Source organism: Equus przewalskii, chromosome 6, assembly GCF_037783145.1.
Source record: "Equus przewalskii isolate Varuska chromosome 6, EquPr2, whole genome shotgun sequence".
NCBI classification, from domain to species: Eukaryota; Metazoa; Chordata; class Mammalia; order Perissodactyla; family Equidae; genus Equus; species Equus przewalskii.
This window is the reverse complement of record NC_091836.1, coordinates 88,567,923-88,582,450: the sequence shown is the minus strand read 5'-3', so window position 1 is coordinate 88,582,450 and position 14,528 is coordinate 88,567,923. Positions and strand designations below refer to the sequence as shown.

Here is a 14,528-nt window from a genome sequence, read left to right as displayed (position 1 = left end):
TAGAGGATGAGGACCAACTTCAGATGGGTTGGGAGAAGGTTAGGGTTGAGGTTAAGATATAACTCTTGGGGTCACTTCATTTATTGAAATAAATACACACATATACACACATATGTGCACATACTTTTAGAGCACCTAATGTATGCCAGGCACAGTTTGAAGCATCTGGGGTTTGTCAGTAAACAAGACAAAGACCCCTGCCCTCAAGTAGCTTACATTCAGCTAGGGAGATGGACAACCCACAGTAATCAGAATAGCATTCCCTGTAGCATCTCAGAAGGTGACGAGTGCACTGGAAAAGAGAAAAAGCGGATCAGGGTGGGGGCCGTGCGTGCCAGGAAGGACGGCTGGGAAGGCCCATGTTAGGATGGGCAGGTGGGGGGCCTTGTGGGGAAGTTGGCCGGGACTTAGAGGAAATTCAAGAGCCAACTGGACATCTGGGGGACATGCCAGACAGAGGGAACAGCTGGAGGAAAGGCCCAAGAAGGGAGTGTGCCTGACTTCTAGAAAGAGCCAGGAGGCCAGAATGGCCGGGTGAGGGGCCCACAGGTAGGAGGGGGTGCAGATCCTGTGAGCCTGTGGGGCCTTCACTCTGTGGGAAGCGGGTGCAACTGCAGGGACCTGGGCAGAGGGGCGCCATGATCTAGTGTTGGAACAGGGTCACCCTGTTGCTGTGTCGCGAGTGTCCCACAGGGGCTCAGGGGTGCAACAGGGCAACAGGTCGGAGGCCACAGCTGCAACCCAGGCAAGGGACGGTGATGGCTCCAACTGGGTGTTTCAGTGGAGCCAGGAGAAACAGTTAGATACCAGATATTGAACAGCAAGAGCCAGTCAAATTTCCTGACCGATTGACTGCGAGTGAGAGACAGAGAGGAGTCAAGGGCGGCGCCTAGGTTTTTGGCCTTGACAACGGGATGGTGGAGGTGCCATCAGCTGGAATGGGGCAGACTGTGGGCTAAGGAGAGAGAGGTGTCATTTCTTCCTCTAAACCCAGTTACTCGTCAAGGACAGACTCTCTCTGGCTACAGACCAGGGCGGGCTGGTCTCCCTTTCTCTGCATTGCTCCCTCCACTGACCTGGGGCCTCTTCCCTGCCCCACAGGACAGCAGTCTCCCCTCCCCGCTTGCCATGAAGAACTTGGAGGGCTAGGGACTGAGGGGAGGGGCGGCTGCTCCCCCACCCCTGCCAGGCCTGCTTCCCTCCTTCCCCCGACGTGGGGAAGCCTCCCCTTCCACACACAGACATTGAGAAACCCAAAGGCACCTGACGTCTCAGGAGAAAACCGCCAGCCCAGGACGGCCCGGCCTGTCCTCCCAGCTGTGGGATGCGGCTGGGGGAGGAGATGCTACCACGGCAGGGCCCTGACCAGTCTGACCTCCACACCACCCAGACAGGAGAGGCAGGGTGACAACTGAGGAATATCCTTTTCACCCCTGACCATGCGGGGCTGGTGGGAAGGGAGGCCGGAAGGAGGTAAGGGAGGGGACGTGACCTAGAAGCAGAGCCGGCAGGAGGAAGCCCAACACCAGCCCCAGTCTGACGGGCTGGGACCACTGCTCCCACTCCACTGCTGGAGGCTGTTCGGACACGACTGTTTCTGGAGCTCCCTCTGCAGATCAGCTAATCACAGTCCCATTTTGCAGAGGAGGAAACTGAGGCTCAGGTTAAGCATCTCTCAAAGGGTTAAATATCTCACTCAAGGTCTCCGGGCTGGAGTCAAGATCCAAACGTGAAGCTCTCTGCCTCAAAGCCTGTGTTCCTTCCTTTCATGCCCCTCTCTGGGCCACAGGATCAGATATATGGGAGGCAGGCGGGGCCCAGACGAGGAGGGGGCAGGTGAGCGCCCAGGGTGCAGGAGTTAAGGAGGCCCTCACTCTCAGGGGCCAACCTGCATTGCAGGAACCTGAGAGGGGGTGCCACCTTAAATTTCACACCCCAGGCATGTGCCTGCCTCCCCCAGGTCAGGCCCTGGTGTATGAGATGATGCACTCACTTTGTAGATGGTGATCGTGGTGAACTCAAAGGGCCCACAGTTTGGTTTGTAAATCCTGGGGATGCCTCAGATGTGATCAGGTGTCCATGGTGCTGTGTGCACAGTGAGCTTCCCTGTGTGAAGGGGCTTCGGGACGCACCTGCGTCAGGACATACTGTTCGAGGAATTGACCTTGAGCAGTAGTGAATTACACTTGGCAGGAGTGACATGACTAGCTGATCTGAGCCTGCTGGCCTGACACTTGGCAGCATCCTCCTCCCAGCGGGAGCCCTGGGCAGGTGGGAAGGTGAGGCCCCACCAGCCTGCGCTGACTAATGGGGTTAGCTGTGTGTTGCTGCCATAACTCTCAGGCAGAGCGGCTCCTGAGCTCAGAGGGGCTGCATCTGACCTTCAGGCTGCCTGCCCATCGCCCCTGTCTCTGGAATCCCAGCTGCTCAAAGGGAGACTCAGGTTCATAGGAAGCAGCCGGCCGGTCTTGTCTCCCAGGGCCCTGAACAGAGGAACTGGGCTTATCTTCCTGCAGGGAAAGGAGGACATCTCTGGTGCCTAGAAATGACAGTGTCCATGGAATTGCCATCACAAAGGAGCCTGCCATCAGGAGGAGCCTCGGCCAGCGTGCGCTCACCTTGGCTTCGAAACAACGCTCCCCAGCTAATGTCTGCACACTCCAGGGCAGGGTAACAAATCGTGATTCGTTATTTCTGGTGGTGTTCCTCATTTTAAAAGAATTGATCATTGACCCCTAGTTGGAAACCTTTCTCAGCGAAGCAGAAAGATAAGTTAGCAGATCTAAAAGAAAAGCTTGGCTGCTCAGGGCTGCTCAAAAGTCCCCATTCCGGAAAGCCCATAAAATCTAGCACCAAGGATTGACTTCTAAATCAATGCAAAGAACTGGCCGTAAGACCGTCCGAGCAATCCCAGACTAATGAAGCTAGAAGGGATCTTAGAGAATATTTATTTTAACCCTGAAATTTGCAGATGTGGGAAAGGAGACCCAGGTGCATCCTATGACTTGCCCAGCTGGCAATGACGGCTAATGATGGCAGAGATGGGGGAGGGGTGCCAAGGTCCTGATTGGCAGCAGGGAGACTTTTATGCCCCCAGTGCAAGTGATGACTCTGCCATTCTGCATTCCCATCCATTCCTAACAGCCCCTCCTCGGGAAAGGATGTCAGGTCGTGGAAAGAGTCTAGGCTTCAAAGGGAGACAGACCTGAGTTCAAATCCTACCACTGCCACTTAAAAGCTGTGCGAGCTCAGACAATTTACTCTACCTTGATGAGCCCACCTTCTCTGTCTCTAAAATGGGAATAAATATGCTGACCTCGCAGGGGCCTGTGGAGACAGTGAACTAATGCGTGTGATATACTCAGCAATCTGAACCAAGAAGGTTCAACAAAGCCCTCTTTTTCTTCCCACTTCCCCACCAGAGACACTGCTTTCAAGATGCTGCAGTGGCACAATGCACACTCAATACATCAGGCATTTCATTACAAAATGAAAAAAGCCAGTGTAAATTAAGAACTGACCACATGCCAGGTATTGTGTGTGCATCATCTCACTGGATCCTTATAACAATCCTATCTGGTGGGTACTGTTATCCCCAATTTACAGATGAGGAAACCAAGGTTCCAGAGGTTAAATAGCTTGTCCAGAGTTATACAAGGAGAAAGTGATACGGGCAGGATTTGAACTCACGTTGGTCTGGCTCTAGAGCCACCAGGCCACCCTTCCTCATGTCAGCAAAGAGGCCCTTTGCCACCCTCCTCACCTGTCACCTCTCCTCCTGTAGTCACACCTTCTAGCCCATCCTGCTGGAGACCTGCCTGGCCACTTCGATCCTGGCTGAGGCTGCCCTGTCTCCGTCTCTAGCGGTAAGTGAAGATCCTGCCAGTGTGATTTTGTTTGAGTAAATCCTTGGCCACTCTTGCTAAGTGATCTCTTAGCTGGGTTCCAAGCCACCGAAGCGAGGAGTCCAGGGACCCTCAGGACCCACACGGCATTGTTGTAAGGGTCGTGGCAACATTCCCCATCTGCCTGCAGCCTTAGGAAAGCAATCGATCCAGTCTTATAACACTCATTCAGAGCCAGCAGGCTCCTCAAGGGTCCCCTGCTCCCAGCTCTCATTTTACAGAAGGGGAAACTGAGGTCAGAGAGGAAAATTGCCATTCCCCACCCCCCCACCCCGAGCTCATTCAGCAAGTGTTCAGACAAAATAATATTAGAGCTACAGGGTCTCAGACATCACCCGGTTCAAATGCATTCACTTTAGAACAGAGGACTTCTGAAATAGCTAAGACAATTTGCTTTTCATTTGTTGGCAGAAAAACAAATAAAAGCTAAGAGCAAATCAGAAGCTCAGGCAGGTTTCGTGGCCCAAGTGGAGCTGTCCCTATTCAGCAAAGGCCAGACATCCTGGAGGACTAGACCCCAGGTCGCCTCGCCCCCCGTCTGGGTTTCTCTCCCCACCTCCTGTGACCTAGGCAGCACCCCTGGCCTCAGGTAACCCTGACAAACCCGCCAGTCATTCAAGTCCCTGGGGTACCAGATTATGTGGAGGGCACCAGAAAGAGCCATTATGAGAAGTCACCTGTGAGCATGTCCATGTGCCCAGGGACTCTGCTCTCTGTGGCTAAAGGGTGCTGGGTCTGGGTGCCTGGTGGGGGTGTGAAGCATGCCTTGGAGGTGGAGGTGGCACAGACCCGCGCACCCTCGAGGCCTGATCCTTCCAAAATTGGTTGTTGGTGTGTAACCACAGTAAGCCCTGGCCTGGACAACCGGCCCAAACCCGACTCCACAACCTGTGGTCTCAGCGTCCACCATCACACGCTCATCCCTCGGGCCTTAAAGATATTTTGGTTTTCATCCTGAAACATGCACGTGACTCTTAGGATAATTAAATACTATTGGTTGTCATCAAAGTGATTGGTTAGCCATTCAATGGCGTTTTTCAGTTTTTCTAAAGCAGCAGGAAGATGAGGGAAGACACTGTGGCCCTTACAACCAGGTCCATCCAGTGTGTCCTGGGGTTTCCTGGACTCCTTGCCGTCCACGGCTCAGAATTGAGCTTGGGGTGGGAGCTCCATCATCTCTGAAGGGCCAGCCAAGCAATCGCCAAGCAAGATCCCACCAGCAGGACCGTCACCCTTTACTGCTGTGGGTAAGTGGGGTAAAGAGTGTCGGGCTGGGGGTTGGAAGAAGGTCATCAAAGGCCGAGAACATGGTAGCCAGGAGTGAGGAGACAGAATCCGCTTTACAGTTATGATCTTTTTCCAGCTTCTTGGAAGGAGCAATAACTGACCTGGCAGCCAGACCGACAAGCAAAGAGCCAGCAGCACGAAGCATGGAGTTTAGGGAGAGTGACTGAATTGCATCAGGGCCATCCCAGCTGCTGAGTGAAGTGGCAGCCCCATGGGGAAGGGAGGAAACAGTCACAGCAGCCCCACCCTCCCCAGGAGCTCATCTAACCCTAACACAGCCCTCAAAGAAAGGTGCCACCATCCCACTGCACAGACAGGAGTGACATCACTTGCCCGAGGCCCCACAGCCACTCAGGGCCGGGATCAGAATTACAACCCCGGCTCCTGACTCTGGTCTCAGAGCTCTTCCGCTGCCACAGGACACAGTCATGCCTGGCTGTCCCAGAGTTTCTCCCAGACAAATACAAGTCCTTACTTTTCCTGAAGTCTTGATGCCTTTTGCCAGGGATGCATACACGATCACCCAAGCCAGGAAGAGGCAGAAGGCCAGCGGCCACCTGATCTCCCCTGGATACTCTATCCCGGCAGAAATCTTCAGCACAAAGTACCTACAAGTCAGAAAGAGAGAGGAGGGAGGAAACGAAGGAGGAAGAGGAGGGAGGGAGGGAGTGGCCTTCTGCAGGCTTTAATCTCCGGCAGAGCCAGGAGCCAAACAACCCAGCACCCCGCCCTCCCCATGAGAGATGTGATCTGAGCAGGTGGCAAGGGGTTCGCTGGCCTGGGCTCCCACCCACAGCTGCCCGCAGACAGACCGACTGGATTTACCCAGTTCTTAATTATGCGCTGGGAGACCACTGGCGGCCCTGGGCAGGCTTTGTACAAGACCACTTCAGCTCCAACGTCGGCCAGGGCTGCCCCAGGAGAAGAGCAACAAATCCAACAGCCTTGGAGGCTCCCGTACAGCCTCCACTGCATCAGCAAGGTGGATGTCTTTATACAAACTCACAGCACCAACCGAAACGCTAAGCTGTCTGGGATGATTTTTGTGCGCTTCCGTATTGTTCCACTATTTTATGACAATGTTTTCCAGGATATGTGTGTAATTTTAAATTGAAAAAATCAATACAGAGTCATTATGCTAAATGACCAAAAATGCTGCCTCTGCATTTTAGTTCCAGTTGCGTTGGGCACGTCTCCAGGCTGAGGTGAGCTGAAACATCAAAGCAGAGCCGGCTGGGCCTTATTCAAGGACAGACCCCCGGGGTAAGAAGCAGGGGGTTGCTGGGGCCCTGTCGCAGCTGCTGACAGCCTATGTAGGTGCCGAGAAGTCCCGGCCGACCTGGTGACCCTCGCGCCCCAGGCAGCAGCTTGTAGCCAATGGGCAGGCAGCCTCCCTCCTGGGACAGGAGGTGGTTACAGGGACACTGAGTCCCAACAGACTCAGACAATCCCCTCAACAATGCAGCAACTAAGTCCCACGTCCTGGAGGAGAGTGCTGTGTTTCTAGGTTGGCGGCTTTCTGTGACCTGAACAAAGGACCAGCCAGAATCCAGACTCTCCAGGACTCTAGAAGTGACAGCCCAGAGGTTCTGACCTGCTGGGGGGAGAGAAGGCAGCAGCACAATCCTTTTCCAGCCAGCAGCGCTGTCCCCAGCCAGCTAGCGAGGGGCCACAGGAGAGGCTGTTGGCAGCACAGTCACCCTTGTCAAACAGGGCTGGCCACGCTCCGGGCTGGCAGAGCCCACTTCATCTCAACCTGGGCTCAAGAGCTGAGTAGGGACCAAGGGTGGCTGACCCGGGCTCCCAAACCTTAGGGACCATACTGCCCAACAACAAAAAGGACTTTCTCTGTGTCCCCGCCCCCAACAGGGTAAACCACTGAGTCAGCAACGCCACAGCACTTGGCATCTCCACTACCCATGCTTTAAGAAGGGATCTCAGACGGGTCCCAGGAAGCTCCTCACACCATTCCCTGGGACCTAAGACTGGTCCCAGAGGATGAGCAAAGACCATCAGAGGCCAGTTCACAAATCACTGCATGGTATACCTAACCGGGTGACTACGTGATCAGGTTTCCTCCCACCACCAGGCCAGACTCAGCTTCCCAGTGCTCAGGGTGAGTCAGCCCGCCGCCCTGCTCCCACGTTATCTTCAAAAGGGGTTATTTCGTCATTCAGCCTGACTCCCCTTTCTGTTCTGCAGGGACAGCCATGCACCCTGTGAGTCTGCACAGGAGAGAAAGCTGGAATAGGAATTAACGGTAACCGGAAGGACTAAGGGGGTCTTAGTGAGCACTTCTCATTATCCAAGTAAAGGCCACAAACCGGGGGCCCACTCATGTATGCATTTAACTTGGCCCCCGTGTTTTATTTGAATTAGTTTGCAAACATTTAAAATGGGAGAGACACATAAAACTTCGAATTTTATTTCCAACTTCTCTTGTAAGACGGAAGCTCTAGCAGCATGGACCCCACCCCCCCAAGGCAAGGATGGGTTGGAGCTGGGCAGCAGCAGCCTACCTTACACGAGGCAAACCTCCTCTCCAGTCTGCCACAGTCCCCACCATTCTCTGTTGTCTCATTCATTTGTACTTCACTCATTTGCTGGCAAGCAAACCTCCCCACCAAGCCCCTGAGCACATCTGAGTTTATAACCCCCAACTTAAGGCTTAACTATCAAACATTCTTTATTTATCCTCTGTTGAACTCTGTCTACATTTACCTCCCCTAAGAAATAATTCCATGACCTTTTTTAATCTTCCTGTGGTGGCTGAGGGTTTCCTAGATCCCTGAACCTCAGTCCTGAATGTCTGGCAAAATGGATGTAGAAAGTACAAAACCAAGGCAAAACTGTTAAAAAAAAAAAGAAGAAGAAGAAGAAGAAAACTTAGTTCTTTAAACTAAGCCATTGACCCTGACTTGTTTTCTTACTTTTTGCCTCTCTTCCCTTCTCAAGTGAGGAAGGAAAAAAAAAAAAAAACCCTAGTTAACTGGAGGTCTGCTTAGATCACCGTGGATGAAGGTTCTGCAACGTCCTTGTCATCGACGTCAGGGATTACAGCAGCACCAATTCTGTTCCCACCAGCACTCAGCCAGCTCTCCTCTCCAGACCCGCAAGGGTTCTGCTCTCAGAAACCACACCAGGGCACAAGTCTTCCTCCCTGATCACTCGAGCAGGTAGGGAGGGCGCAGAGGGCGGCAGCCCATTCCTCGGGCCACCCACACTCCCAGTCTTCAAGCTGAATGTTCACTAATTCATTGGGTTTCTCTTAGAAAGTAAAAAGCAAACGAACATCTTACTTGAAATACTCTTCGCTCCCGCTGACAAACGTCTTGTTGGCCGGGCTGGTGAAGTTAACCAGCGTCAGGTTGGGGTAGGCGGCCATGCAGAAAGTCGAGTTCTTGATCTGTATTTTGGGATGGTCACTGATGACACAGGAGTCTGTTTCGGAGAAGACGGAATGGAAATACAGTGAAATCTGTATGGAAAATATACACAAATCTCCTCTCTAGCAATTTAAAAACAAAGGACAAAGATATTTGCCCAATATTGGAGAGTAACTTTGGGAAAGCGTTCACTGCTCAAAGCTAGACGGAGACAGACCGCAGACGGTGTGTTATCCACCTGGAGCCCAGTGCCGCCAGCAGCGCCGTGTGCTGACACTGTGGCTCTCAGTACGGCGCACTCCCTGGGTGGTGGGAGCCATGCTGAGCACCTGAGATGCACTACCTCGGTTAATGCTCACAACAGCATTAGCTACCATGACCTCCGTTTTTAAAATGAGGAAGAAGGCTCAAAGAGGTCTTAAGTAACTCTCCCAAAATCACACAGCTAATGAGGAAGAGAATCAAGATTCAAACCCAGATCTTTATAACTCCGCAGAAAATAAATGGCTTGCAGAAATGAGTTTAATCAGACATAAGCAAACTTTCTGAAGGGCTATGGCCACAGAAGGCTCAGCAATAACTTCACCATGAACCCACTGCCTGGACCACAGAGGACATACCATAAGTACGCTAAGATGTGCGCCACATGCTTTCCACACACTCACATGGGTTAGAGGAGGCAGAAGCTGTGCCACGTGCTCGTGAGCCTGCGGCCGGACCTCAGACCATGGTTCTCAACTGGGGATGAACATGTCCCCCAGGGGACACTGGGAAATGTCTGGGGACATTTTATTGTCATATCTGGGGAGCAGGGTGCTCCTGGCATCTAGTGGGTACCAGGATGCTGCTAAATGTCCTACAATGCACAGGACAGCGCCCCCAACAGAGATTTCTCCTGTCCAAAACGCCAGCAGCGCTGAGGTTGAGAAAGCCGCCCGAGGCTGGCACGGGGAGAGGGAACTAGCCCTGTGAGTCTTGGTGTCAGGCACTGTGCTGGACACTTTGTTATCTCGTGAAATCCTGGCAGGTGCACATTATTAGCCTCATTTCAAATCAGAAGAAGCTGAAGACTTTCTGACCATATTACAATGCCTCCCTGACAGCTTTAGAAATACTGATGACTCGACCAATATTTGAGAGTCCACCAAGACTAATAGCAAACAACACTATTTCCTAAAGGAGTGAAAAAATAACAATAACAACAACTAACACTTATAGGGCATTTACCGTGTACTCCACACGTACTTTAAAGCACCATAAGTGATTTACATGCATTAACTGATTTAAGCCTCACATCACTCCTATGAGGTAGGTATTGTTCTTATCTCCAGGTTGCAGATAAAGAAACAGGCACAGAGAAGTGCAGTTGCTTGCCAAGGTCACAGAGCAGAACCAGGAGGCAAACAGTCACTTTTTCTTTGCAGGCCATGCTCTGAACCACTCTAGTGTGAAGCAGAGAGCAGCAATCATAAACTCAAACACCTTCAGAAGCCAGGCTGGTGACACAAATGAGAAAGGCATAAAATGGAGGTAATAAGGAGTGGTGGCGACTGTGGCAAATCAGAGAGTGCTCCAGTCAATCTGTGCCATGCTTTTCCAGGTGTTCCAGCAATAGAGGCAGAAAATCTGAATATTTACACAAAATCTCTCCATTTTAAAATGTTGGAAATAAGGTCAAATTGTCTTTAAATATTGCGGACCCCAAAAAGGCACATGTGGCCTAGATTTGGTGCATGGACTCCCACTGTGTGGAATAGCAAAGTGGGTAAGACCATAGGTTCAGGAGGTCCCCTAGCTCTGAGAGTTCAGATGAGTTCCTCTATCTGTCCAAGCCTCTGTTTTCTGATAATAGTTGTATCTGGTTCACAAGGTTGTTGTGAGAACCAAATCGAGATCACAGACCAAAAAGACCTCATACAACGCCTAGCACACCAGACCCACTAAATTTTAGCTGTGACTCAATCATCATTGTTATACCTTTTCATGAGGTGAGCATCTCTAGTCCTCAGCATCATCTCGCACAATCCCATTTGCCAGCCATAAATTTCCTGCTGCCTCCCACACATGCCCCAGAATACCTCATAATATTAAATAAAAATTAAAACAAAAATTATAAGAATCACTTCTCTCTGATTAGTTCTTTAGATCAGGATTTTTCAACAACATTTTGGACCAGATAATTCTCTGTGGTGGGGGGCTGTCCCGTGCATCGCAGGATATTTAGCAGCATCCCTGTCCTCTGCCCACTAGATGCCAGGCGCATCCACCCTCGAGTAGTAAGAACCAAAAATGTCTATAAACATTGCCAAATGGCTCCCACGATTGAGAACCACTGCTTATAGTTAGAGTCCTCAAAATACCTCATTATTCAATGTTATCTCTTTAGTGTAATTAAATAACAGAGAGTTTCAGCGGGATTCCGACCTAATAACTATCAAATATTTACCGAGGGAGCCCTTGCTTCCCCTCCCCCCCAGCAGCGACCTGAAGGAAGACAATTAAAGCACCACCCACATCCCTTTCTGTAAGTTAGAACAGAAGTGATTTCTTGCCCTCCTGCCAAAACGTGCATCCATCCCCTATCGCTGAAGAGATGCTAACACGCGTGTAAATGCCAAATCGCTTGCTTGCACAAAGGCGCTCAAGAAGCAGGCGGGCCGCTTCCCCAGAGAGTGTCTTTGCGGTGTCTGGATCACTGCTGTCGCCGCAGCGCAAGGTCACCCGTCCCTGCGGCTCGGCAGCCTCCAGCCTCCTGCAATATCCCCTCCCACCACTGGGCGGCAGAGGCGTGCTTCCAGCGCCCAGCGCCGCCAGGTCGGCCGGCGGACCGGGCAGAGAGCTGGGCGCCTGGCATCCCAGAACAAAGAGCAGCGATAATGATCGTGCTCAACTGGAAGCTCTTCGAACGGGATTCGCTTTACTCGGGCAATTATTAATAAATGAAAGCACACGAAAGACGAGGGAGAAAAGAAATCATTTAATTAAAGTTCTAATGAAAATTAAGCCATTCCAGAAATAGAAATGGTATATTATGTTGTTCCCATTTTAAACGACCCAGCTAGCTCCTAATCTCACAGAACAGCCGCTGGTCTCACTTGGCAGGGCATGGATTAGCCCGTCTCCATTTCAGACACCTGGAAGGTTGAGTCTCTCTACCGAAGACAGTCTCCATTACAACCTACATCCTAAAAACCGGCTGCAAGCTCAGCCTCCACCACGGACAGAGCCAGGGCTGCTTCCCGGGCTGGAGCGGTACCCCGCCCTGGCATCTCCCTGGGGAGGCAGGGCTCCCGGGCAGTAGGTCCCCGGCAATGCTGAGGCGGCTGTGGGATGAACACTGCCTTGCTCAGACAGAAGGTAAGAATGGCAGGCCATCTCTCCCCTCTCTCGGGTCCAGCTGCCTGCTCTCACAGGGAAGGGTGGCTACGGGGTTGTGACGAAGAGGGTGAGCCAGGAAGGTTATTTGTGGGACACTGCACTAGGAGAAGGAGTTTTCCTGTTTCCTAAATAAGCCTCTCTCAGAATGGCCAACTGGAGAGAGCCTGGGACATCCATTGTCTGGTCTCCTGTCTCATGCATCAGAACAGTGGGGCTATAAGGCCACCTACGTTGCTGCATGTCAGACCACCATCCCTCTTCTAAGTCACAGGAGGACCCCAAAGAACCAATACTTCCACAAGGGCTAGCCTGGCCCCAGGAATGGAGCCGCTCACATGCAGATAACACAGAGAAAAACAGATGGAGGGGCTGCACAAAGAGAGAATGGGGACTGACACCTTGCTTTTTAACAAACAAAAAAAAAAATTTAAAGCCCTAGCTAAGAACGAGATAAGGTCTGCCCAGCCTGTCTATATGCTCCCAGGGAATAATCAGAGTGAAAAATGTCCATTGTCTCTGCTCGGAGCTTGCATAGCTTTCATGGTTTGTACCAGGCAACTCAGAGCTTACCATGTAATGTCTTCACTCTGCCTTTAGCGTTTCCTGGAGCCAGACTGGAAACTCCACAAAACCAGGGGCACCCCACTCACATGTCTTGCCTGGTCAATGGGCTCAGCTTGCTTCAAAAAATAATACACACAAACACATATGTGTATGTGTGTATACATATGCATATATATGTATATACTTGACTATAAAATAAACGCATGCCCATGATAGAAAGTGTAGGAAAGAATGGTCCTAAATCTGCTAGTTAACATTTTGTGTATCACCTTCCTGTGTGTTTTCTATCCATGCACATATGGTTAGTAAAAATAAAAGTATACTATAAACCTGTATCCTGTTTTTACATTTAACATGATATGGTGAGGATTTCCCATGTTTTATGAGTATTCATCTTTTATGACTATGGAATACTTCATCTTACAGATGCACTATAATTTTCTTGAACCAGGGAATTATTCAATAATTACTGGAATTTCTGTCACACATTTAAGTGTTTCTAGTGTTTTCCAAGATTGTAAGTGCGGCTGCTATGAACACGTATGTCGAGTCCTCACCTGCATCTCTGATTTCCCCCTTAGGATTCCTCCCAGAACTGGAAGTACCAAATCAACTACTGGTCAGACAAGCTTTCTTTTTACTCCACAGGATCTCAGCTACTAACAGTTAGGGACCACGTGGATGGACATCACTCTGCCCAGACTGATGGAGTAGAACCTGCTGGACCAAGGACTCTTTAGGAAGCCTGGATGAACAGAGAATTAGGGGCCATGAGACCCAGATCCCAACAGTGGTTCTGCCCTGCGACTTACAGCATGATATGTCCTCTCTCCAAGTCCACTTTCTCACCTGCAAGATGGTGATCATGTCGCCTGCCCCTTGGAACTCACAGGGCTCTTACTGGGAACAGCACAGACATCATTTACAAAGCTGCTTTGTAGATTGGGGAGTCTTTAGCATGGTGTTTAGGACCATGGCCTTGGAGGCAGGCAAACATGGGTTCAAATCCCGGGTCTACTACAGAGCTAGCTCTCTGACCTGGAGCTCTAGATTTCTCACCCATAAAATGGAAAAAATAACAGAAGCCGTACATTGGCTGTTGTCCATCCTAACACTGGCAATTTGAGTAAAAGGGTTTAACCTGGTGCTTGGTGTGTAGCAAGTGATGCTCGCCGTTATTATTAAGCGTTAGGATGCTGCACAAATATTAGTGGATGTTGTTCAAGAGGCGAATGGTGTTTCTGAACTACTATCCTTCCTGGAGGACAGCTGTGGGACACTGGTCACCATGTCCCACATGGTCCCTGAGGCAAGTCCCCAGGGAAGCTTCCCGTGGAGCTGAATCAAGGTGACAGCCCTCCTCCAGAAGGCATGCCTTTGAAAAGTGCCTTCCCTCCCAGGCACAATCTGGAAAGGACAAGCAGGGCTCTGGGCTGACCTTGAAGTATTTCTCCATTATTCCGGACCCCACATCCCGGAAAATGCCCTTTGCCTAACAAGGCAACCATTTTGGGGAAAGCCATTCCGGTTGGTGACTGTTGGTTGTGAATCTGTGAACACCTCCAGCGTGGGATTCTCTCAGACAGCAGCCTTGCAGAGGTGGCCACTGGGCTGGCAGGGACTGCAGGGCAAAGAAGGTGGGCACTCCATTCCAATAATGGTTAAGGGAAGCCTAACGAAGGCATGTGGGCAAACTCCAGCCTCATGGTTCCTACCTTGAGTGCCCCTGGGGAACTCTAAAAATACAGATTCCTAGGCTCCACCCCCAGATCTTCTGAAGTCATTGGTCCAGGGTGGACCCTCGGTGACGTTTTGATTTGTTACTTCCCCGGGTGACTCTAATGTGGAGCAGCTTGGGCTGAGAACCGCTGCTCTAACCTGAGCCCACCAACATGGTGATTGTGACGATGAGGACACTGGGGCCCCTAGAGGCTAAGGCACACTTGCTCTGGGTCATACCACTAGTGAGCCACACCCCTGGGAACCTCCACAGATCCCCACCCCTATT

General features: G+C 51.1%; 1 protein-coding gene and 1 long non-coding RNA gene across 2 annotated transcripts in view; one reads left to right on the top strand and one right to left on the bottom strand.

Annotated features, from left to right (window-relative positions):
* SLC6A5 (solute carrier family 6 member 5) overlaps window positions 1-14,528 on the bottom strand; it is a 55,779-nt gene that overhangs the window by 31,801 nt on the left and 9,450 nt on the right. Inside the window, exons 6-7 of the mRNA XM_070624511.1 lie at window positions 8,492-8,633; window positions 5,668-5,800 (exon numbers count right to left, since the gene is read on the bottom strand). Coding sequence (XP_070480612.1) covers window positions 5,668-5,800; window positions 8,492-8,633 — 275 coding nt within the window. The remainder of the gene's footprint in view (window positions 1-5,667; window positions 5,801-8,491; window positions 8,634-14,528) is intronic.
* On the top strand, window positions 6,754-13,667 carry LOC139084005 (uncharacterized). The gene is made up of 4 exons (XR_011541264.1): window positions 6,754-7,308; window positions 7,395-7,452; window positions 8,148-8,368; window positions 13,169-13,667. It is a non-coding gene; the product is annotated as an uncharacterized lncRNA (long non-coding RNA).